General features: G+C 41.8%; 1 protein-coding gene across 2 annotated transcripts in view; it reads right to left on the bottom strand.

Annotated features, from left to right (window-relative positions):
* Positions 1–25696, bottom strand: part of KIF1C (kinesin family member 1C) — a 199345-nt gene that overhangs the window by 53428 nt on the left and 120221 nt on the right. For both annotated transcript variants that reach the window (XM_030187259.1, XM_030187260.1), the window contains exons 7-10: positions 21098–21209; positions 13775–13852; positions 11810–11875; positions 8394–8469 (exon numbers count right to left, since the gene is read on the bottom strand). In XM_030187259.1, the coding sequence (XP_030043119.1) occupies positions 8394–8469; positions 11810–11875; positions 13775–13852; positions 21098–21209 (332 nt within the window). The remainder of the gene's footprint in view (positions 1–8393; positions 8470–11809; positions 11876–13774; positions 13853–21097; positions 21210–25696) is intronic.

The raw sequence follows: 25696 nt of genomic DNA, 5'->3' as shown, positions 1-25696 counted from the left end.
AACAGAAGCCTGTACAGCCTTCTACATGGAATGTTGCTAGTAGAATAGCAACATTCCATGTAGAATCTCCAATAGTAGCAACATTCCATGTAGAATCTCCAATAGTATCTATTTTATTTTTGTTACATTTGTACCCTGCGTTTTCCCACTCATGGCAGGCTCAATGCGGCTTACATGGGGCAATGGAGGGTTAAGTGACTTGCCCAGAGTCACAAGGAGCTGCCTGTGCCTGCAGTGGGAATCGAACCCAGTTCCCCAGGACCAAAGTCCACCACTCTAACCAGTAGTCCACTCCTCTCAGATTTAAATTTGGTAACTCTGGTCAAAGTTCCAGTACTAAGGACACATGGATGCAAAGCAAGTCTGTCTGCCTTCAAGGCAAGGGTAAAAACTGAGGAAATAGCTAACTGGTGCACACAACAAATGCATCGTGTGCAGAGGAGAAGGGAGTAAGCATATTATAAAGATTAAGCAGAATGCCTGTGCAGACAGAGTTATGAACCAATCACAGGACTTTGAACTGAAGGCAATAAAACAAAGCTACTCACCTGTAACAAGTGTTCTCCGAGGACAGCTACTTTTTAAACCACTATGATGGTGAATCCGTATAGCGGTATATCAAATTCTAACTAAACTGTACACTGTAAAATGGATCCACCAACCACGGACAAAATGGCAGCTCAAGATCATGATCCTCCAGTGATCGAGTGATGGCAGAGATACATACATTAAATGTGAGCAAGTGCAAGGTGATGTATGTGGGGAAAAAAGAACCTGAATTATAGCTACTCATGCAAGGTTCCACGTTAGGAGTTACAGACCAAGAAAGGGATCTGGGTGTCGTCGTCGATAATACATTGAAACCTTCTGTCAGTGTGCTGCTGCAGCTAGGAAAGCGAATAGAATGTTGTGTATTATTAGGAAAGGTATGGAAAACAGGTGTGAGGATGTTATAATGCTGTTGTATCGTTCCATGGTGTGACCGCACCTTGAGTATTGTGTTCAATTCTGGTCGCCGCATCTCAAGAAAGATATATTAGAATTGGAAAAGGTGCAGCGAAGGGCGACTAAAATGATAGCGGGGATGGGACGACTTCCCTATGAAGAAAGACTAAGGAGGCTAGGGCTTTTCAGCTTGGAGAAGAGACGGCTGAGGGGAGACATGATAGAGGTATATAAAATAATGAGTAGAGTGGAACAGGTGGATGTGAAGCATCTGTTCACGCTTTCCAAAAATATTAAGACTAGGGGGCATGCAATGAAACTACAGTGTAGTAAATTTAAAACAAATCAGAGAAAACCTTTCTTCACCCAAAGCGTAATTAAACTCTGGAATTCGTTGCCGGAGAACGTGGTGAAGGCGGTTAGCTTGGCAGAGCTTAAAAAGGGGTTAGACGGTTTCCTAAAGGACAAGTCCATAAACCACTACTAAATGGACTTGGGAAAAATCCACAATTCCAGGAACAACATGTATAGAATGTTTGTACGTTTGGGAAGCTTGCCAGGTGCCCTTGGCCTGGATTGGCCGCTGTCGTGGACAGGATGCTGGGCTCGATGGACCCTTGGTCTTTTCCCAGTGTGGCATTACTTATGTACTTATGTAAATTAATGCAAACTAGTGCTGCATTTTGAAAAAAAAATGTTTATTGTGATTAATCACACAATTAAAGTATTTTATTTATTTCCCACTGCAATTCCTTGTGAGTCTGGGCAAGTCACTTAACCCTCCATTGCCCCAGATTCAAAAGCTTAGATTGTCTATAATAAATGTTAACTGCTTTGACTGTAACCACAATAGCACCCTGGGCGAGAGCACGCATCTTCCAAAGGAAAGAGCCCTGAATTGAAAGTGTCTGCTCAGGAAACTACAATAGCACAGGAAACATATGTGCAACTTGTGGAACAGAATGGGAAGATATGCCTCTGCCTGGCCCACGCAGGCTGGAACTTGCCCAACTGCACTGAAGCAATTACCAAGCACAGAGTCTCAACCTGAAAGCGTGGAACTCAGAGGGAAGAACTGACTCTCTTGAGATCCAGTATGAGCCTGTACAAAACCATCACTCCAAAGCAGGAGGTCCTTACAGCGTCCAAATGGATTTGGCAGAAATTTGGAATAATCAACAAAAGTTGCAAAGCAGAGCAAAGAAATCGCTGAGTTGACTATGCTATAAGAAGATTTGACAGAAAGGAAGGGAGGCCAGGAGACGGGATATGGTGAGAAAGGAGAATTTTATAAGGAATCCGGTAGGCAACAGGAAGCCACAGTTCAGATAAGAAAAGGAGAGTGTCACGGTCATGTTTCCTCCCTACTACTACTACTACTATTTAGCATTTCTATAGCGCTGCAAGGCGTACGCAGCGCTGCACAAACATAGAAGAAAGACAGTCCCTGCTCAAAGAGCTTACAATCTAATAGACAAAAAAAAGTAATCAAATCAATTAATGTGTACAGGAAGGTGGAGGCGAGTGGTTACGAGTCAAAAGCAATGTTAAAGAGGTGGGCTTTCAGTCTAGATTTAAAGGTGGCCAAGGATGGGGCAAGACGTAGGGGCTCAGGAAGTTTATTCCAGGTGTAGGGTGCAGCGAGACAGAAGGCGCGAAGTCTGGAGTTGGCAGTAGTAGAGAAGGGAACAGATAAGAAGGATTTATCCATGGAGCAGAGTGCACGGGAAGGGGTGTAGGGAAGGACGAGTGTGGAGAGAGTGTTTCCTCCCTCCATGAAGGAGCTGAATGGCAGTATTCTGTACTACTTGCAATCTTAATATAGGGTAGTTTGGAACTCCTATTAGCAGAGAGTTACTAAAAGCTGCTGAAGTTTGCCAAGTACAAAAACAAAAAAAAATGAACGCCTGCAGATAGCTTTCGTGTCCCATACAGGTACAGTGGGGGAAATAAGTATTTGATCCCTTGCTGATTTTGTAAGTTTGCCCACTGACAAAGACATGAGCAGCCCATAATGGAAGGGTAGGTTATTGGTAACAGTGAGAGATAGCACATCACAAATTAAATCCGGAAAATCACATTGTGGAAAGTATATGAATTTATTTGCATTCTGCAGAGGGAAATAAGTATTTAATCCCTCTGGCAAACAAGACCTAATACTTGGTGGCAAAACCCTTGTTGGCAAGCACAGCGGTCAGACGTCTTCTGTAGTTGATGATGAGGTTTGCACACATGTCAGGAGGAATTTTGGTCCACTCCTCTTTGCAGATCATCTCTAAATCATTAAGAGTTCTGGGCTGTCGCTTGGCAACTCGCAGCTTCAGCTCCCTCCATAAGTTTTCAATGGGATTAAGGTCTGGTGACTGGCTAGGCCACTCCATGACCCTAATGTGCTTCTTCCTGAGCCACTCCTTTGTTGCCTTGGCTGTATGTTTTGGGTCATTGTCGTGCTGGAAGACCCAGCCACGACCCATTTTTAAGGCCCTGGCGGAGGGAAGGAGGTTGTCACTCAGAATTGTACGGTACATGGCCCCATCCATTCTCCCATTGATGCGGTGAAGTAGTCCTGTGCCCTTAGCAGAGAAACACCCCCAAAACATAACATTTCCACCTCCATGCTTGACAGTGGGGACGGTGTTCTTTGGGTCATAGACAGCATTTCTCTTCCTCCAAACACGGCGAGTTGAGTTCATGCCAAAGAGCTCAATTTTTGTCTCATCTGACCACAGCACCTTCTCCCAATCACTCTCGGCATCATCCAGGTGTTCACTGGCAAACTTCAGACGGGCCGTCACATGTGCCTTCCGGAGCAGGGGGACCTTGCGGGCACTGCAGGATTGCAATCCGTTATGTCGTAATGTGTTACCAATGGTTTTCGTGGTGACAGTGGTCCCAGCTGCCTTGAGATCATTGACAAGTTCCCCCCTTGTAGTTGTAGGCTGATTTCTAACCTTCCTCATGATCAAGGATACCCCACGAGGTGAGATTTTGCGTGGAGCCCCAGATCTTTGTCGATTGACAGTCATTTTGTACTTCTTCCATTTTCTTACTATGGCACCAACAGTTGTCTCCTTCTCGCCCAGCGTCTTACTGATGGTTTTGTAGCCCATTCCAGCCTTGTGCAGGTGTATGATCTTGTCCGTGACATCCTTAGACAGCTCCTTGCTCTTGGCCATTTTGTAGAGGTTAGAGTCTGACTGATTCACTGAGTCTGTGGACAGGTGTCTTTCATACAGGTGACCATTGCCGACAGCTGTCTGTCATGCAGGTAACGAGTTGATTTGGAGCATCTACCTGGTCTGTAGGGGCCAGATCTCTTACTGGTTGGTGGGGGATCAAATACTTATTTCCCTCTGCAGAATGCAAATAAATTCATATACTTTCCACAATGTGATTTTCCGGATTTAATTTGTGATGTGCTATCTCTCACTGTTACCAATAACCTACCCTTCAATTATGGGCTGCTCATGTCTTTGTCAGTGGGCAAACTTACAAAATCAGCAAGGGATCAAATACTTATTTCCCCCACTGTATCTGTATTACTTATATGTAGTAGTAGTTAGCTACTATGATTTGTTCAGAGGTTAACCTTGTGTCACCGAATGTCAGGGGCACTGCATCTTTCCTACCCAACATAAGAAACAAATTACCCATAACGTGTCAAGAAGGCAAAACAACCATTTGAAAATTTAACAAAACAGGATCAAACATGGCATGAGAAAACCACAGAAAAGACACATCAAGTTCGATGCACTTGAGGAGCAGAAATTCTAGGGAACTGTATGTAACACAGATGACCGCAGATAAAGATCTGTATGGTCCATCCAGATTGCCCAACAAGACAAACTCATAACATAAGGTATGATGTGATACTGCATATGCAGACTTCATCTTGATTTGTCCTTGCCATTTTCATGGCACAAACCATAGAAATCTGAGAGGAATTGATATGCATAGACAGGAAGAGGGACCCTGGGGTGTAGTGCCTGAAGATCTCAAGGCAATGAAGCACTGTGACAAGATGATTGTCACAGCCAGAAGGACGATAGGCTACACAGATAGCATAACCAGCAAAACAAAGGAGGTGATGATGCATCTGTACAATTCTTTGATGAGGCCTCACTTGGAGTATTGTGTTCAATTTTGGAGGCCATATCTCACTAAGGATGTAAAAAGACTTGAAGCAGTTCAGAGGAAGGTGACGAAAATGGTATGGTTCTGTGGCAAAAGACATACGAAAAGAGACTGGAAGACCTAAATACATATATAACCTAGAGGAAAGGAGAGATAAGGTATAAATGATATAGACGTTTAAATACTTGAAAGGAATAAGCATACAAACATATGTTTTCCAGAGATGGGACAACAATAAAACTAGAGGACATGAACTGAGGTTGTGGGGTAACTCAAAAGTAGTATCAGGAAATACTTTTTCACAGAGAGGTGATCAATGCATGGAATGCCCTCCCATGAGCAGAAACAAAAACGATGAAGGAATTCAGAAAGGTGTGGGGTGAACACAGAGTATCTCTAATTAGAAAGAGGATGGTATGAAAATAAAACTTAAATGGTTGCATGCTTGTTGATGGGTTGAACGGTGCTTAGTTGGCGTTTTCTGCTGGAAGGAACTATACCCAGTGCCAGGCCAGTGCCAGGCAGACTTCTATGGGCTACGTCCCATGTATGGCAAGAGAGATTAGGATGTGTTGGAAAGGGCTTTGACAGCAAAACAACTCCAGAAGTTGGGACATAAGGACAGTGCCGGGCAGACTTCTGTGGTCTGTGTCCCGAAAATGACAAAGAAAGATAAAGATCAGTATATGGATGTTTAATTGTGAATTGATAGAGTGTGATGGTTGGGCAGACAGATGGACCATTTAGGTCTTTATCTGCCATCATCTACTATGCTACTAGGAAAACGCAACAGATCAGACCAGGGGTTCCAAATAAAACTCCCAAAAGTGTTCCAATGCATTTCTGGGGGAGAAGAAGTTCCTTCCTTCTGCAGCATTGAAACTTTGATACAATGAAACACAGAAGTTATGGAATTGCTCTTTTTAAACTGCCTCTCCCCTCTTCTCAAATTTCCCAGTCAAAGACACCCACGTACACCCCCCCCCCCCTACCACACACACACTCACTTAACCCTCCATTGCCCCATGTAAGCTGCATTGAGCCTGCCATGAGTTGGAAAGCGCGGGGTACAAATGTAAGAAAAAAAAAAAAGCTGTCTCCATCATGGAATAAAGGTCTTTTGGTCGTCATTAGGGGCATAGATAGAAGCTACATTGTATATCTTTCCTTGATTATCAAAATGGAGAGCCAAGTAACAGCCTGTGGGTCAGATATACTATGTAACAGCATCGCTTGTATATCTTTAGATAAGAAAATACCTTCCCCCCACCTAGCTTTCTTACTAGATAGAGGGGAGAACCAACCGTGAGAAGAATTCCTATGGTATAGAAGTCTCTTGCTCCATTCCTTTAAATGAGTTTCTTGAATAAAGCATATAGAAACAGACAGCTTAGATGCTTCATTATATGGAGAATTCAAGCCCTTGTCATTGTAATAACCTTAATCTCTCCCATTACCATGGTAAATATTACAGTCATAGCAAAACTAACATGCTCTCATCATCCAGAGTAAGGAATTAGTTGTCACCAAACAGATAATCTGAGGACCTCACCATCCACCCCCAACCCCCTCTGACAAGAAAACTCCCCTTCCACCCTGCCTCATTCCCTAACAAAACTCCCATCCATCTGGAAATACAATGGATGAAAGTATGAGGAAGGACCACACCCCCTATGGGCAGCTTTTATTAGCTCTGCATAGAGAATTTGTTCTGTCAAGACCATCCTGACTGCTTCATCTCTGCGTATGCTGAGTCTTTCTTTAGTCAATTCCCACCTAGATTACAGTAACACTCTTTAATCTGGTCTCCCGCTTTCAAAAGGATGCAGCTCATCCAATCAACTTTGGTTAAGTTCCTACACAATGCACAGTCTTTTGATCAAGTGATTCCACTCTTAGTTTTGAACATTGGCTACTAATCTTGACCCACATCCATTCAAGATCCTGACTCTGGTATACAAAGGCCTCTCCCCCGGGCTCTCTCTTTGTGCTTTTGTCTCCTTATGTCCCTTTTCACGCCCTTCGGTCCCCTCAGTTATCTCTCCTAAGTCTACCTTCCAACACTCAGATACGCCTGGAAACAGCGAAAAATGTAGGCAGATAACTATTCAATCTGCCCATCCATGCTATCTACTCTCCCTATCACTTCCTTAGAGATCCTATTTATTTATTGGGATTTATTGCGCTTGTCCCACTTACTCTTGAATTCAGGTACTATTTTTGTCTGTATCACTTCCACCGGGAGGCCATTCCACAAATTCAGCACCCTTTTTGTGAAGAAGTATTTCCTCCAGTTACTTCTTATTCTATCCCCTTTCACCTTCATCCTATGCCCCCTCGTTCCAGAGCTTCCTTTCAATTGAAAGAGATTTGCCACCTCTGCATTTATACCGCATAGCTATTTAAATTTCTCTATCTTCCCTCTCATGCCTTTTTTCCCCCCGAAATATAGATGTTACCAGATGCTCTGCTTTCTCCTACATAGGCCCTCTGTTGTGGAACTTCCTCCCCTTGCACATGTAGCAGGAACAATCATTCCCAGGCTTCAAGAAATTGCTTACCTGGCTTTTTCATGCCAACTTTGGCTCCTAGGTTGCTTCCTGGTCACTGTTACAACTTCCCAGACCCTCCCCCACAATAAACAGCAGTTTTCCTCTTTTCCTTTCCAACCTCTTCACCTGGCTCCTCTTTCCTTCCCCTTTTTGCTTCCTTTACCTACCTAGTAGGCTTGTTGTAACCCACCTAGCAATACCTATAATGCAATGGGCGGTATATCAAGTTCACGTAAATACATAAAGAAATACTCTGAAGTATTTTGAATTGTACTTTTTAGGCACCAAAATATGAAAAATGTTCAAGAATGTCAAGACCTTTCGATCATTTTTCAAAAACAGAGTGGGAAAAAGTCGACCCTTCAAAACATTCCAAAATGTTGTATCTAAATTCTCTCAAAGCAGTGCTCTTATGTGCTGGGCAACAGCTATTTAAAATACTATTAAATACTTGTTAAAGAACAATCAGGAATGACTTTGAAACATACATTTTTCCCTTCTTTCCTTGCTTCTGATATGCTGTATGCTTGTGACAGTTTCCAACCTCTTTCATCTCCTACAGCCCACATTAAATTTTGACCACTTGTAAAATCATATGTTGATTTGGGAAACTGGATGTAAAAATCCTGAAGAGATAAAGCATCTCTTGCTGTGGGTATCACTGAATGGAAGCCAAAAACCAAACCCTGAAGTTGGCCATTTCATTACCCATAAGAAGAGTTTCTGCCAAAAAAAAAAAGCGTGAACTGTTAAGAGTCTTACCTAGGTTTTCCTTCAGCAACCAAGTGAGCACAGAGTCACGGTAAGGGATAAATTCAGACTTTTTCTTCTTGTTTTGCTACAAACAAAACCAGATACACAAAATGTTATTATTATGCACACCTCAATAGTTTCTAGTGTTGCACAATGTCAAAGTAGAGCTGACATCTACAGACCAAACTTCGAATTCCACCACTAAAAACAATCACACTGGATAACCTAATGTAACCTGCAGACCCAGGATTCAATCTTGTTGCTGAAAGTAAAACGTGTGGTTGCTCAAAGTGCTAAGCAGTGGCAATACTGTATTAAGAGAGCATAGGAAGAAGCCATTAAACAAGCCATCTTTTAAATTTAAGAATATATTTAGATAAGGGTACAGAGGTATTGATGGTATATTTAGATAAGGGTATAGAGCAGCATTTGATGTGGTAGCATATGACTTTCTTTCTATTGGGTTGTTTGAATATGGTGAGTGCTACAGGGATGGTATGGAATTGGTTTAGGGACTTTTTTTTTTTAATTGAGTATTAAACATTAATTGGAATAGTGATATTTCAGAACCATGGGTTGGTTCCACAGGGTTCCTCTCTCTCCCCCATTTTATTCAATTATATACAAGTTCTTTTTATATTCCATATTTTTGATATACCTGTATTATTCTGGTTTTCACAGATCTCTATCTCCCCTCAGCCGTCTCCTCTCCAAGCTGAAGCGCCCCAGCCTCTTTAACCTTTCCTCACAGGGAAGTCATCCCATCCCCTTTATCATTTTCGTCGCCCTTCTCTGTACTTTATTAAATTCCACTATACCTTTTTTGAGATGCGGTGACCAGAACTGCACACAATATTAGAGGTGTGGCTGGACCATGGAGCCATACAAAGGCACTGTAACATTCTCTTTTTTCTTTTTCCATTCCTTTCCTAATAATACCTAACATTCTATTTGCTTTCTTAGTCACCACTGCACACTGAGCAGAGGAGTTCAAAGTATCATCAACGATGACACCTAGATCTTCTTCCTGGTCGGTGACTCCTAAAGCGGAACCTTGCATCACGTAACTATGGTTTGGGTTCCTCTTTCCCACATGTATCACTTTGCACTTGCTCATATTAAATGTCATCTGCCATTTGGATACCCAGAGGGGCATAATCAAACAGGGACGACCATCTCTAAGGGCGTCCATCTCTAAGGACGTTTCAGGCGAAGGGGCAGGGCAACGCGTATTATCGAAACAAGATGGACGTCCATCTTTCTTTTCGATAATACAGTCGGGGACGCCCAAATCTTGACATTTAGGTCGACCTTAGAGATGGTCGTCCTCGGTTTTCGGTGATAATGGAAACCAAAGACGTCTATCTCCAAAACATCCAAATCCAAGCCCTTTGGTTGTGGGAGGAGCCAGCATTTGTAGTGCACTGGTCCCCCTCACATGCCAGGACACGAACAGGGCACCCTAGGGGGCACTGCAGTGGACTTCACAAATTGCTCCCAGGTGCATAGCTCCCTTACCTTAGGTGCTGAGACCCCTCCCACCTCCCCCCCAGGTCCGCCTGCCTGAAGTATACTGCACCCACTACAACTGCTCCAGGGACCTGTATACTGCTGCGATGGACCTGAGTATGGCACCTGAGGCTGGCAAAAAAGTATTTTTAAACTTGTTTTTTTATGGTGGGAGGGGGTTAGTGACCACTGGGGGAGTAAGGGGAGGTCATCCCCGATTCCCTCCGGTGGTCATCTGGTCAGTTGGGGCACCTTTTTGAGACTTGGTCGTGAAAAAAAATGGACCAAGTAAAGTCGGCCAAGTGCTTGTCAGGGGCGCCCTTCTTTTTTCTATTATCGGCCGAAGACGACCATCTCCTAATCACACCCCAGTCCCGCCTTCGCTACCCTGCCGACACGCCCCTGCAAACTTTGGTCGTCCCCACGACGGAAAGCAGTTGAGGACGCAAAAAAAATCAGCTTTCGATTATGCCTATTTGGGCGACCTTGCGAGAAGGACGCCCATCTCCAGATTTGTGTCGAAAGATGGGCGTCCTTCTCTTTCGAAAATAAGCGTGCCAGTCTCCCAATCTCGTAAGGTCCACTTGCAATTTTTCACAATCTTCTTGCGATTTGACAACTTTGAATAACTTTGTGTCATCAGCAAATTTAAATTACCTCACTAGTTATTCCCATCTCTAGATCATCTATAAATATGTTAAAAAGCAGCATCCCAGCACAAACCCCTAGGGAACCCCATTATCTACTCTTCTCCATTGAGAATACTGACCATTTAACCCTACTCTCTGTTTTCTATATTTTAACCAGTTCTTAATCCACAATAGGACATCACCTCCTATCCCATGACTTTCTGATTTCCTCAGGAGTCTTTTAGGAGATACTTTGTCAAATACCTTTTAAAAATCCAGATACACAATATTGACTGATCCACCTTTATCTACATGTTTACTCATCCCTTCAAAGAAATGTAATATAGATTGGCGAGTCAAAATTTCCCTTGTCTAAATCCATGTTGGCTTTATATTCTTAATCCATGCTTATGTATAGTCTCTGTAATTTTGTTCTTTATAATAGTCTGTACTTTTTGCCTGGCACCGATGTCAGGTTCACTCTGCCTTTATCTAAATTTAAACCTTTCGGTGGGGCTGCGCTCCCCAGCTATGGGTAGCTTTCAGCAAAATTTTCCTTCAGGGCCCCAAATTTGAACTTATGCCACTGTCACATCTATATGGAAAAGTTAGAGTTACAAAGTTAAAGGGAAATTAAAAATTGCTGTGGTCCTGAGGCCTACCTGTGAGAGAAAATCCGCCAACAAGCGGAGAACTCAAACGCCCCACGGTAAAAACAGTAGTGTACAGAAAGTGGGAGAGCGACCAAGGATACCAGAAACTGGAGGATGTTCGTTAATAAACAATTTTATTGAAATTTTCAATAAAATTGTTTATTAACGAACAGTTTCTGGTATCCTTGGTCGCTCTCCCACTTCCTGAGGCCTACCTTACAGAATCTTCTGTTCTCCTGGGAAACCATGTATCAAGGCTGCAGCAGTGCCCCCAGCTGGATTCAGATACACACTGAAGAAATTAATTTTGAAGAACTACCAGTCTCCCAGTTCAGTAAGAGGGTTTTAGAGGTGGTGGAGTGTAAACTAATAACAGGGAAGAGCAAGTTCTCCAAATAATGTGGACTTCTTTAAGTGTTCTATGTTAAACTATTCCCTAATACTTCAATTCCTGCCAACAGAGCATAAAGAAACTTGCAAACAGACAAGTGCTAAAACTAAATGCAGGCATTAAAGACACAACTACAGCTGTATAGATGCATTTGAGAACCAAGAGTAATGGGAAGAAAGTTTGAGCAGAAGAAATATGATCAGTTACAGTCTGTCAGCAGTACAAAAGAAAGGCAACACTTACCACCTCAGCCAAAGCAGAGATAACCTTCCCCAAGGTTGTTAGGGACTTATTGATATTTGCACCCTCCTAAAAAAAGAGAGAAGTGTTGGGTAGAAATTAAAATCTATTGCTCCCAAACAACAACTTCATGTATTACCATGTGCAGGACACAGCCAAACTCACCATATCACTCCTCTCCCCAGTTTGCACATTAATTCTAAAAAGAGACACCTCCCAGAAACATTCCCAGTTTAAACACAGCAGAACCTTGTCAGAAGAGCCATGACTTATACATCTATTACAGAGACATCTCTAGATCATCACCCTTGGCTTACATATATCAGCACCTTATTGGAGCATCCCCAGTTTAATGATTCTAATGGGGTCTAACATCCAAATCAATTTGGTTTCTACTCGCACCATGATACCAAAACTCTACTGTTATCATTATTTGATGTGGTTCGTACTGGTTTTAGTAATGGCCAACGTTTTTTATTGGCGATTTTAGATGTTCCAGCTGCATTTGATAACATAAATCAAACCATTTTGATAAATAGATTACAACCAATTGGAATAAATAGTAAAGTTTTAAAATGGTTTAGCTCATACTTAAGGTTTCTGTGTCTAAACTAAACATAACTAAGACTGAGCTTCTTATCCTTCCTCCTAAACCCACCTCTCCTCTTCTCCCATTCTCTGTCTCTGTAGATAACACTCTCATCCTCCCTGTCTCATCAGCTCGTAACCCTGGGGTCATCTTTGACTCCTCTCTCTCTTTTTCTGCACATATTCAACAGACTGCTAAAATCTGTCGTTTCTCTCTCTATATCATCACCAAAATTCGTCCTTTCCTTTCCGAGCACACTACCAAAACCCTTAACCACACTCTTATCACCTCTCTCTTAGACTACTGCAACTTGCTTCTCACAGGTCTCCTAATAAGCCATCTCTCTCCCTTTCAATCAGCTCAAAATTCTGCTGCACAACTTATATTCCGTCAGTGTCTCTATGTTCATATTGACCCTCTCCTCAAGTCACTTCATTGGCTCTCTATTCTTACTGACTTACAAGTGCATTCACTCTGCAGCTCCTCAGTACCTCTTCACCAACAACTTTTCATTTTAATGATGAATTTATCCCTATTGTGTGAGATTTGAGAAATATTTGGTGTCATGTTGGATGGGGGTTTGACAATGAAAGTGCATGTTCAAAAGATCATTAGAGATATTTATTTTAAATTATGATTAGTGAGAAGATTGAACAGTTCTAAAATTCTGTTGCTTCAATAAAGAGTTTATTGAAGCAACAGACTTTTAGAACAGTGGTACAAAGTTTAATAGCTCCCTGTTTTGCTTATGGTAACACACTGTTGCTGGGACTCTCAGATTAAGGAATTACGAATGGCTCAGAATTCAGTGGCCCAGGTTCTAACAGGAACCACTCGCTTTGAACCTATTACTCCTGTATTAAGGAGTTTGCACTGGTTACCTATCGAGTATAGGATTCAGTTTAAATTTCTTTGTTTCATTTTTTAAATATTGATACAACAAGTCTCAAAATATTTTGGCAGCAAGACTTCATATTTATCAGCCAATTCATTTATTAAGATCAGGAACAGCTGCTTGATGTTCCATCACATCATGTAATAAGGTCTGATGAATAAAGAAATAAAATATTTTATACTGCAGGACCAGCATACTGGAATAAGCTGCCTCGACTTTAAAGAATATAAAAGCAAGCTTAAAACATTGCTGTTTATGCAAGCATTTAGCTGGGTTAAAGAATGATTTCTCAGCATTTATTCTTCCAAAGGTCTGATTTGTCTTAGTTGTTTAACTGTTCGTAGAGATATAATGCGAGTTTGGTCTGGTTTTTTTTTTTTTTTTTTTAAATACTTTAAACGTATATATATCCAATAACACCTTGTTCTAACTTTCCTGACTTATGTCACCATGGGCAGAACTTCATTACATGCCAATTGCTTACCTTTAACCTCATGCCTTTGGCTCCAGAAGAGTCTGCTCTTTCACTTCCAGCTAAATCAACCAGACTTATCTTGCTGACCTGATCAAGAGGAGAGTCAAAAAAGGAAGATCAGAATACACATCTGGACTAAGAACCCCAAGCAAAACATAAGGAGAAAGACTAGCAATGTGCATGCTCCCCACAGAAAAAGGGTACTTAAAGAACTGACGACAGATTACCTGCATAATAAATAAAAATGGTCTTGCAAAAGGTTATTCTTAGAAGAGAAATTAATTCCAGAGAAGAGTCAAACTATGAGCTATAAAGAGAAAGTTGCTTACCTGTAATAGTTATTCTTCAATGACAGCACAAAAACCAGCCACATATGTGGGTAGTATCATCCGAACGTGCCAGTACTGATAAACAGTTCTTTAAAAGCCTTTCCCTGCTTTTCTAAGCGTGTGTGAAATTTCCTACATATACGCTGCTTTGTGGAGCCCCAGGATTCTATAATATAGCTAAGGCTTCTGATTTTAGGTTTTAACTGATAAACCACCTCCAATACAAAAAAAAATAATTTTAAATAGGTGTTTCCTAGACAAACACCAGAAAACCACAACTTTAGTCCTTTCTAACCCTCCCCTGGCTTTCCTTATATACACTCCCCACTCAGTTTTTATTCTTTTTCTGCATGGACAACTTCAAATTGAGTCCACTGGAAAAGTTACCCAGCAATAGTACCTATGGCTCAAACCTCTGATAAACACCAATATTTTGTACCCTCAACCAACCCCGAATTAGCTGGAAAATAAACACCCAAATTTACAAGTCATAAACACCTAAAACAGAAGCTCTAAATATAACTTACTTGTGCAATCTTATTACTTGACTAATTAACCTAGAGAAGGTGACTACCTTTGCGTACAAAAGCACACAGCTATGGAACGCACTACCCAAGACCCTGAAAACCACGGACAACTTAACCAACTTTCGCAAATCTTTGAAGACATTTCTCTTCAACAAAGCCTATAAAAATAATCCTTGATGAATCAAACTACAAATCTTTGAAGACATTTCTCTTCAACATAGCCTACAAAACAATCCTTGTTGAATCACACTACTCCGTACATCACCCAAACGCTCTAAAACACTTCGACACGACCTTACCCATTACCTTCTAATTAATTCCTCTTCTACTTCCAACTTATTACCGATTATATCTAACACTATGTAACGATCATACCAAATTAACACCCTGTAAGCCACATTGAGCCTGCAAAAAGGTGGGATAATGTGGGGTACAAATGCAATAAATAATAAATAATTATTCCTATCCGTTTCCCTTCCTTGAGTCTTGCTAGATCAGTCCAAACCAGTGGGTTGTGCTCCCATACTGGTCTAGCAGAATAAGGAGGAACAAACATTACAGGTCATCAAATATGCTTTTTCTATGAACAAGCAGGATATATCAGCCACTGGAGAGTTAGGAATTCCTGAGAACCACAACCTTCATGTTTTGCAGCACTGCATGCCTGAAAGCTAAGCTTTTCTGAATTCATATAGTTTCAGATTTTTGTATTTGGATTGATTCATAGATTCTCATCTGATCTCTCACTTTGGTGATTGAAGGGGGGGCAGACTCAAGAAAAATGTCAGGAAGTATTTTTTCACAGAGAGAGTGGTGGATACTTGGAATGCCCTCCCACGGGAGGTGGTGGAGATGAAAACGGTAACAGAATTCAAACATGCGTGGGATATACATAAAGGAATCCTGTGCGGAAGGAATGGATCCTCAGAAGCTTAGCCGAAATTCGGTGGCGGAGCCGGTGGGGGGAGGAAGGGCTAGAGCTGGGCAGACTTCTACGGTCTGTGCCCTGAAAATGACAGATGCAAATCAAGGTAAGGTATACAGAAAAAGTAGCACATATAATTTTATCTTGTTGGGCAGACTGGATGGACCGTGCAGGTCTTTTTCTGCCGTCATCTACTATGTTACTCTCTCCATTTTATCCTAGAAAATCTGCGGACCTTACCTCTATCTATCCTATACAGGAGATTAAAAAAAAGGGGGGGGGGGGGCTTCCTTTCCTCTCACTTCCACAGTTACTTGCTCCTATAATTTGCTATATTTCTGTCCCCTTCCTGAATTTACAACTTTCTTTGGTCTTGTGTTTTTTTTGTGCTGAAACTGACTGTTCAAAAAGGGCGCTTTATTTCAAAATCTGTGTTTTGAATCTTCTTTCTACTGCAGAGGCAACTGAGGTATAATTTAATGAATTTGGCTCCCATTGTACCCCTGGTGCCTAATAAAGTCTGTCTTTTCAAGAGAGAGACTGCTTCCTGGAGAGTTGAGAATTCCGAAGTACATACTCTGTGTTTTGGAGCACTGCACGACAAAGCTAAGCTTTTCTGAATTTATATATTTTCAGATTTGTGTTTGAAATGATTCATAGATTCTAAACTGCTCTCTTACCGGTGTGTCCCTCTCTCAATTTCTTCCTAGAAAATCAGCTGACTTTACCTCTACCTATCCTAGATAGGAGAAAAAAAGGAAAAAGAAAGCGCTTCCTTTACTCTCACTTGCAGAGCTACTTGCTGTCCTCCTGCTGACTTTATAGCCCCTCCCTTCCCACCCACCCCTAGGCTAGTTCCCCCTAATATAGGAAAGCCAAAAGATAAATTATCTTCAATAGACCCTCTATTGGTCAATCCTGCTCAATGATATCCCTTAACATACTGCACCTTCTCACACTTGCTAACCATATCAATGACTTTCATTCAATGTAATACATGTTTGTGACTTAGTCCTAAGACAAACCATCTGGAACCATATAGCATGCACCATCTGTCTGAAAATCCCAGATAAGAAAGATGAAATCAACAAACTCAAGAAGGAGTTGGCTGAAATTAAGCAAGCGTCCAGGACTATCCAATTCCCAGCCAATTTACCACCAACGCTGCAACAGAGAATAAAGCAATAGAGGAATAGATGGGTCACAGTAAGCTCAGCTAGATTATGACCTGTGTCACAGAGGCATTCACTCCCATAACCTTTGCCCCTATACAATTCCTTTGCTGCAATGGAGCATTATGATGCTCAGAAAAGAAGTACTTTAACTTTTTTTTTTTTTTTACTGAGGTAATGCCAGAAGCAAGGAAAGGGTGAGCAAACAAGTTGCTAAAGGTAAAGGCAAGGGAATTCAGAAAGTCACCCCCAGGAAAAACATGATAGCAGTGGGGAAGGTAATGTTAATATAGAGGAGTGACCAGCAGAAGAAAGGAGGTTTTAATGCCCCTGTATAAGACATTGGTGAGGCCCCACCTGGAGTATTGTGTTCAGTTTTGGAGGCCGTATCTTGCGAAGGATGTTAAAAAAATGGAAGCGGTGCAAAGAAAAGCTACGAGGATGGTATGGGATTTACGTTCCAAGACGTATGAAGAGAGGCTTGCTGACCTGAACATGTACACCCTGGAGGAAAGGAGGAACAGGGGTGATATGATACAGACGTTCAAATATTTGAAAGGTATTAATCCGCAAACGAATCTTTTCCAGAGATGGGAAGGCGGTAGAACGAGAGGACATGAAATGAGATTGAAGGGGGGCAGACTTAGGAAAGATGTCAGGAAGTATTTTTTCACGGAGAGAGTGGTGGATGCTTGGAATGCCCTCCCGCGGGAGGTGGTGGAGATGAAAACGGTAACGGAGTTCAAACATGCGTGGGATATGCATAGAGGAATCCTGTGCAGAAGGAATGGATCCTCAGAAGCTTAGCTGAAATTGGGTGGCGGAGCAGGTGGGGGGAAGAGGGGGTGGTGGTTGGGAGGCGAGGATAGGGGAGGGCAGACTTGTACGGTCTGTACCAGAGCCGGTGATGGGAGGCGGGACTGGTGGTTGGGAGGCGGGAAATACTGCTGGGCAGACTTATATGGTCTGTACCCTGAAAAGGACAGGTACAAATTCAAGGTAAGGTATACACATATGAGTTTGTCTTGGGCAGACTGGATGGACCATGCAGGTCTTTTTCTGCCGTCATCTACTATGTTACTATGTAAAACCATCTAAACTCACTTAAAACATGGAAAGCAATGAGCACAAATGATTGTAGTCTAAGTAAAAGGGTTCAAGGCTTGCAAGCTGTGATGTTTGAGGAAGACTTAGATATCTTCCCTATTACAGAGACATGGTTCAATTGCTGAGGGTATATCTCGGAATTGAGAGGATATTGCACAGTTCACAGAAGAAAGCATTTATAAACAACTTGAAAATCTGAATGTGGACAAAGTTAGGGGGCCGGATGGGATACATACCAGTATAACGAGGGAGCTCAGAGAAATCCTGGTGGGACCTCTTAAGGATTTATTTAATAGATCTTTAGAGACAAGAAAGGTTCTGCGGGATTGAGGCAAGTGGGCGTGATCCCTCTTCACAAAGCGAGGACAAGGAAGAAGTGGAAGACTACAGACCAGTAAGTCTTACGTCGGTCGTAGGAAAAATAATGGAGTTGCTACTGAAGGAAAAGAGTTAACTTTCTAGAATCCAAGGAGTTGCAGGATCCAAAGCAACATGGTTTTACCAAAGGAAAATCCTGTCAAACAAATCTTATTGATTTCTTTGACTGGGTTACCGAAGAACTGATGTAATCTACTTAGATTTCAGCAAAGCCTTTGATCCAGTTCCTCACAGAAGACTCATGAATAAGCTAAGAGGGCTGAACTTAGGACCCAAAGTGGTGAACTGGATTGGAAACTGGTTGAGCAATAGGCAACAAAGGGTGGTGGTAAATAGAATTCGCTTGAAGGAAAGGAAGATAAGTAGCAGAGTGCCTCAGTGGTTGGTAATGGGGCCAGTGTTGTTTAATATATTTGTGAGACACATTGCTAAAGGGTTTGAAGGAAAAATCTGATTTTTGCAGATGGCACAAAGGTAGCTAACAGACTGGATATTCTGGAGGGAGTATAAACTAGGAGAAAAGATCTCCAAAAATTAGAAGAATATTCAAAGGCCTGCAGTTAAAATTTAATGCGAAGAAATGCAGAGTTATGCCCTTGGGGTGCAGAAATCCAAAGGAAATGTACCAGATAGGAAGAGAGAGACTGATAAGCACAGGTCTGGAGCGGAACCTTGGGGTGATGGGTGTCTCAGAATCACAAGATGATTAAACAATGCAACAACGCGGTGGCCACGGGCAGAAGGATGCTGGGGTGCATAGAGAGGGATATAACCAACAGAAGGAAGGAGGCGTTGATGCCCCTGTACAAGTCGTTAGTGAGGCCCAACTTAGAGTGATGAGTTCAGTTTTGGAGGCCGTATCTTGCTAGGACATAAAAAGATTTGAAGCGGTTCAGAGAAAGGCGATGAAAACGGTATGGGGTTTGCGCCACAAGACATATGAGAGAGACTTGAGGATCTGGAAGGAAAGGAGAGACAGTGGTGATATGTATAATATTTGAAAGGTATTAATCTACAAACAACCCTTTTCCAAAGATGGGAAGGTGGTAGAATTAGAGGACATGAATTTAGATTGCATGGAGGCTGACTCAGGAATAATGTCAGAAAGTACTTTTTCATAAAGAGGGTGGTAGATAGCTGGAATGCCCTCCAGTGGGAGGTGGTGGAGATGAAAACAGTAACGGAATTCAAAAATGCGTGTGACAAACACAAAGGAATCCTATATGAAAGGAATGGAACCATATAAGCTTAGCAGTGATTAGATGGCAACACCAGTAATTGAGAAGCAAAGCCAGTGCTGGGCAGACTTCTATAGTTTGTGCTCTGTTCGTGGTTGGACAGATAGGCTGGTGTTGGGCAGACTTCTATGGTCTGTGCAGATTTGGATGGGCTGGAGTGTGGCTTCGATGACAACTTCAGTTGTTGGAAAACAAGGCCAGTGCTGTGGCAGCCTGGAGGAACCTTGAGCTTCCATGTTCTGCCCTACCTCTTGCTAACTCTCTCCATGCCCGTCCCCTCCGCAGTTGCAAAGCAAAATGAAAAATGTGCCACGGGGCCATAGTCCTGCATGCGCTGCTGCTGGCTTCCCTCCTCCTCACTGTCCAGAAACAGGAACTAATATCATGAGGTGGGGAAGGGAGAAGGAGGGAATCTGGCAGCGATGCGTGCAGGATTACGGCCCCACGCACATTTTCATTTTGCTTTGCAGCTGCGGCAGTGTGGGGAGAGTGTGAGTGAGAGGTACAGAATGGAAGGGCAAGGCAGAGCACGGACGCTTGTGATTCCTCCAGGCTACCATAGCAGCGGCTTGGAGAAGCTAGTGGTTGGGCACCTATGTCCCTACCTCTGCCCAGGTGGAGTGGAGGAGTAGCCTAGTGGTTAGTGCAGAGGACTTTGATCCTGAAGAACTGGGTTCGATTCCCACTGCAGCTCCTTGTGACTGTGGGCAAGTCACCTAACCGTCCATTGCCCCACGTACAAAATAAGTACCTGTATATATGTAAACCGCTTTGAATGTAGTTGCAAAATACCACAGAAAGGCGGTATATCAAGTCTCATTTCCTTTTCCCTTTCTCAGGTAGGGGCAGCTCGTTTGAGGGGTGTGAAATGCCCCCCTCACCCCCCCAATCTACACTCATGGGTAAGTGACAACTTGAGGTTGAAGCAGGGGCTTCACTTAAGGCTGCAACTAGTCTTTCCTGACATAGTGAGAAAAAGGGCAGACATGAAATCAAAAACCAAAATTTCACTTGTTGAAAAGCATCTGCTGAGGCCACTGTATACAGTCATCAATAAAGACAAAACTCAGGCCCAAGTGGCCTCATCAATAAGAGACAACAGAATTAAATATACTACCAAGTGTTAATAGAGGAGGAAAATTCAAGGGATCTAAAACAGAAGTAGTTCTCTGAACAAAAAATATTCAATTGCCATAGTGGACAAAACTTATAGAGTAGGTCCTGTCAGGCAACCTGTGCATAGAATTCCACATGAACTCAGAAAAAACCATCCTTGCCAGGGCCATCTGAGGATATCAGAAACCTATGTAATGGATATTCTGCTTGTCCACGAAAGATTTATTTTTAATAATAGGAACAATTTCTATAGAAGCATATTTACTGGGATTATTTCAAACTACAAACACTCAAACATTAGCTTGGTATGTCCAACATGCACCTCTGCAGTGTCATGCTCACACAGTTTGCCATCATTTGCTCCACACCCTTTTAGCTTGTTTGACAAGTAGAAACGTTTAGTATACTTCCCTTGCTGTGGGGAAAAAGGGTGTAAAATTAGGACCAGAAATAACTAAGTTAAAAGAAATACTGAAGTCATTTTTGAGCAGACTGTGTTTCCTTGGGTTTGACATCCAGAATCCCACACCTCCATCCTACCTTTTCCGTGTCAAGGCTGGTCATCTCATCATGCCGTTTCTGCGTAAAGACGATAGTGAAGACTGCATGTGAGCGGCTACTTGTCTCATTCATGTTGGTGGCTGCCACCGTCCTTGTAGGGGAAGAGAAGTGCAGAGACCCTCAGAGCCTTGAAGCTAGGAACAAATGCCAAGAAAAACAGCTTCCCCACATTATCTTTAAATAGAATATTAAAAATAGGCCAACAACCTAATATTTAACTTTTTCCTGAGTTGAGCACTTAAATTTAGGGACCTCAAAAGTGGGAGTGGCCAAAAGCACAGATAAGGGTAAGCAAAACAAAAAAGTGAGGCAGACTCAAAGAGGATATCAAAATATAAGAGTTTTTATTGCAAAAGTCATGAAGCCGACCAGACACGGCCGTGTTTCGGGACAAAAGGCCTTCCTCAGGGGTCAAACAAATCTGTTATATTGTGGTGAAAAATCTTGACTTGATACCAAAATCCTGGCTGCCAGAACGCCGTGTGGTCCCAAATAGAAAATTTGCATTTATCACATCACCGGTTTATCGGCAAGGCATTGTTCACATTGCAGCGATTTTTCTATTTGGGATCACACAGCCTTCTAGCAGCCAGGATTTTGACATCTTCTTTAAGTCAAGTTTTTTCACCACAATGTAACAGATATATTTGATCCCTGAGGAAGGCCTTTTGTGCCGAAACACGGTCGTATTGGGTTGGCTTTATGACTTTTACAATAAAGACCCTTATATTTTGATATCCTCTTTGAGTCCGCCTCACTTTTTTGTTTTGCTGCTCACGTTTGCGTTAGGCACCTTTCCTCCTTTTTTTTTTCCCTAGGTCCAGGGTAAAGCCATATTTTATGCTTTAGAAGGGCAATTTTATATACTTCTTGTGCTTATAAAATTACAGATTACTGGCACTTATGCATGTTAAGTATACACTTACCTTACAGTACTAGTAAAGCATTATTATGAAAGGGTGCACATAAGTGACACAGAGCATAAATGCAATGGGGAGCATACACATTTGCATATCACAGGCGGGAAATGGGTGGGACTACTACTGACACATATAGGGCTAGATTCAACATATGGAACCTAAAAATTTGGCACTGACCCCCCCCCCCCCCACACACACACACACACTTAAGCGGTATTCGTTATGCTGTACCTAAGATTTGGTGCAGTTAATACAATTAACACTTAAGCAGAAAGGTTGCACATAAGTTTAGGCACTGCCATTTCCACCAAGAAAAACATGGTGCAAATGTCCATGCCTAAATTTACACACGAAGCACCGTTATCCTACAATTATGCACCTAACTCAAAACCACACACCCCAATCCACCCCGAAATGCTGATGACCCTCCCAATTCCACGCCTGCTTTTTCGGGTGGTGCATAAATTTTAGGCACAGAGCCCATAACCTGAAATTACTGAAATAGAAATTTGTGGGTAGGCTAATGCATACAAATCCCAATATCTATGCTGCAAAGTAATATAAAATTAAAAACAAATACCCCGCACAAATAACATCTTAACCTCAATTTACAACAAATCTTATACCTTCCATCTAGAAAGTCTCAAGAAGGGGCTCACAAAGGGGCATGCCCCTTTGCTGATCTGACTGTGGTAGCATGTATACATAGTTCAAACATTTCTGGGCAGCGCTTAATGATGTCATTAAGTAGGCAGAACCTTCTCCCACACTCAAAGTACAACCTTGGCACACTCACAGGTAAAGCACAGTTCTTCCAGTTGAACTTTACAGCATCAGAAGACCACAGGTATCAGATAGGTGGAGATAGAGGAACACAATATTTTTGCAACATTACTGAACTAAAGAAGTAATGCAGGTGAGGCATTTGCCAGTAATCTAATGTCAAAGCAATCAGATGGAGTCAACTCCCTTAAAACTGTAAATCCTTAAACTCTTCTACCTGTTTGGTGAGACTGCCCAGTCACTGTAGCGTTCTGGGCCAATGGTAAATCTGAGCTTGCTACTATTGCTGGAATAGATATTGAGCTTACTAAAGAAATATGTCTCCTGAACTTAATACCAGAGGCTCTGGACTTAGAACGTCACATTCTGCTGAAATGCTGCGTTTATGCAGCTCACACAGTTATTGTGGCAGCTTGGATCACCCCATATTCATGATTTGTTTCCACCGGAGTCTGCAAACACTTCTCCGGTACTAAGTAAGCCACACTGAGCCTACAAATAGGTGGGAAAATGTGGGATACAAACGTAACCAACAAAAAAATAAATAAATCCACCACTAAATGGCACCAAAGACTAAAACAAGTGTTGCTTATGGAACATTTGACAGGTCTTAGGTGACAGAGACTAAAGGAGGTTTCTTTTATTTGGGCTAGGGTACAGACATATCTGGATCGTTTCATTCTTTAAGTCTTAAATAGTGGTCTGAGAAGGAGAAGGGGGCTCAGGGGTGGTTTTTCTAGGGAGTTTTACAGTAAGAGATTTGTGTTAAGCTGGAAATTTTATATGGTTAAATTGTAATTGTTAAAATTTTCAATAAAACATTGATAAAACAAACTGTAAAACCTTAAACAGAAGAACACGATACAACACTCCTCTACTTCCAAATTTCACCACAAATGAGATAAGAAATAGCAGAAGTTGGCAGGAAGCATTGGCGTAGCAAGGGGGGGGGAGGGCGGAGGGGCGGTCCGCCCCGGGTGTCAGCTCGGGGTGGGGGGTGCTCCCTGCCAACTCCCCCCCCTTGGCGCATCGACACCCCCCGACCAGCTCCCGCACCCTACCTTTAAAAAGAATATCGGAATCCGAGGCCTAAGTGAATATTCCATCACTATTTCATTATTGACATCAAGTATTACATATTAAGGGCATTTGCTGTAAACTTTGTTTTGATTTGTTTATCCATTCCTTACATGCACGTAGTTTTGCTTTTTAAACCCAAATGTGAATCCTAAGGGTGGCTGAACAATTAAGTATAAACTGTGTTGTTGTTTGTTTGTTTTACTTGTTTTGGACTCTTTTGGGTCCTGGTGATCTGTACATCTACTGTCTGGAATTTTGGAAGATGGAAATGAGAAAATAAAAGTTAAATTTTGGATGTACTCTGTAGAAGCTGTTGTTTACTTTTGCAATGTATGTATGGGAATGCCTGTTCTGGTATATGCATGTGATAAACACTTTCTCATGGAACACTATCACACACTAAGGAGATGAAATGAGGTAATCTAACATACTAAAAATAGTCTCTAAGACCTAAGTACAGTCCATGACAAATGAAGCCAAAATCCAAAAAATGAAGGTCACACTGTACAACCACCAGACATGTTGTTAAAACCTAATCACCAAAAAATATAAACACACCTTTATAATGCAACAACCAACATTTGAAAAATCTATTCAATGCTTAACCGGTTAGCCACAATATTCAGTCCACTAATCAGTTAAGTAATCGCATAAAAAAAGGCTTTCCTATCTTTATCCGCCAAGCTAACAAGGCACCAATCTGAACATGAAATATGAAAGCGCCAAACCCCTTAGAGAAAAATTACATTGGCTTCCATTAAAAGATCAAATTACATTCAAAATCTGCACCTTGGCTCATAAAATTATTCATGGAGAGGCCCCATCATACATGTCAGACCTAATAGACTTACCAACACGAAATACTAAAAGTTCATCACGTACTTTCCTAAACCTTCACTACCCCATTTGCAGAGGACTTAAATACAAATCAATACATGCATCCAGCTTCTCCTACCTCTGCACATTGTTATGGAATAAACTACCGAATACCATAAAAACAATGCACGATTTGACAACCTTCCGGAGGTTACTGAAGACGAACCTGTTCAAAGAGACTTACAAAAAGAATCCTCCATAATGACTTGTTTCCTAATCTACACCAGAACCAACCAATACTGATCTCTTCTATTTGATTATTTTAATCACATTATCATTATTGAACATTATATCTTATCCTGCTCTCACTTATATGTATTATCTTTTTACTTACCCTAATTTACCTAATATTCTTCGCACCTTAATTGTAACAATATGTTGGGCTTCTTATTCTGTTAATGTGATTGCCATTGCGACATAATGTAAGCCACATTGAGCCTGCAAATAGGTGGGAAGGAAGAAAGGAAGAAAGGAAGAAAGGAAGAAAGAAAGAAAGAAAGAAAGAAAAAGAAAGAAAGAAAGAAAAAGAAAGAAAAGAAAGAAAGAAAGAAAGAAAGAAAGAAAGAAAGAAAGAAAGAAAGAAAGAAAGAAAGGATTGCCGGTACCCACTTAATTTCCGGGTCACCTCACTTAACATGGATATTGAATGCTGGAGCCAGGATAGGCCTGGAATTTTATATTGGGCCCTATATGTTCGACTTTTTTTACTACTACTACTACTATTTAGCATTTCTATAGCGCTACAAGGCATATGCAGCGCTGCACAAACATAGAAGAAAGACAGTCCCTGCTCAAAGAGCTTACAATCTAATAGACAAAAAATAAATGAAGTAAGCAAATCAAATCAATTAATGTGAACGGGAAGGAAGAGAGGAGGGTAGGTGGAGGCGAGTGGTTACAAGTGGTTACGAGTCAAAAG

Source organism: Microcaecilia unicolor, chromosome 14 (assembly GCF_901765095.1).
Source record: "Microcaecilia unicolor chromosome 14, aMicUni1.1, whole genome shotgun sequence".
Lineage (NCBI taxonomy): Eukaryota > Metazoa > Chordata > Amphibia > Gymnophiona > Siphonopidae > Microcaecilia > Microcaecilia unicolor.
The sequence above is the reverse complement of the archived record's forward strand: the minus strand, read 5'-3'. Positions and strand labels throughout refer to the sequence as shown.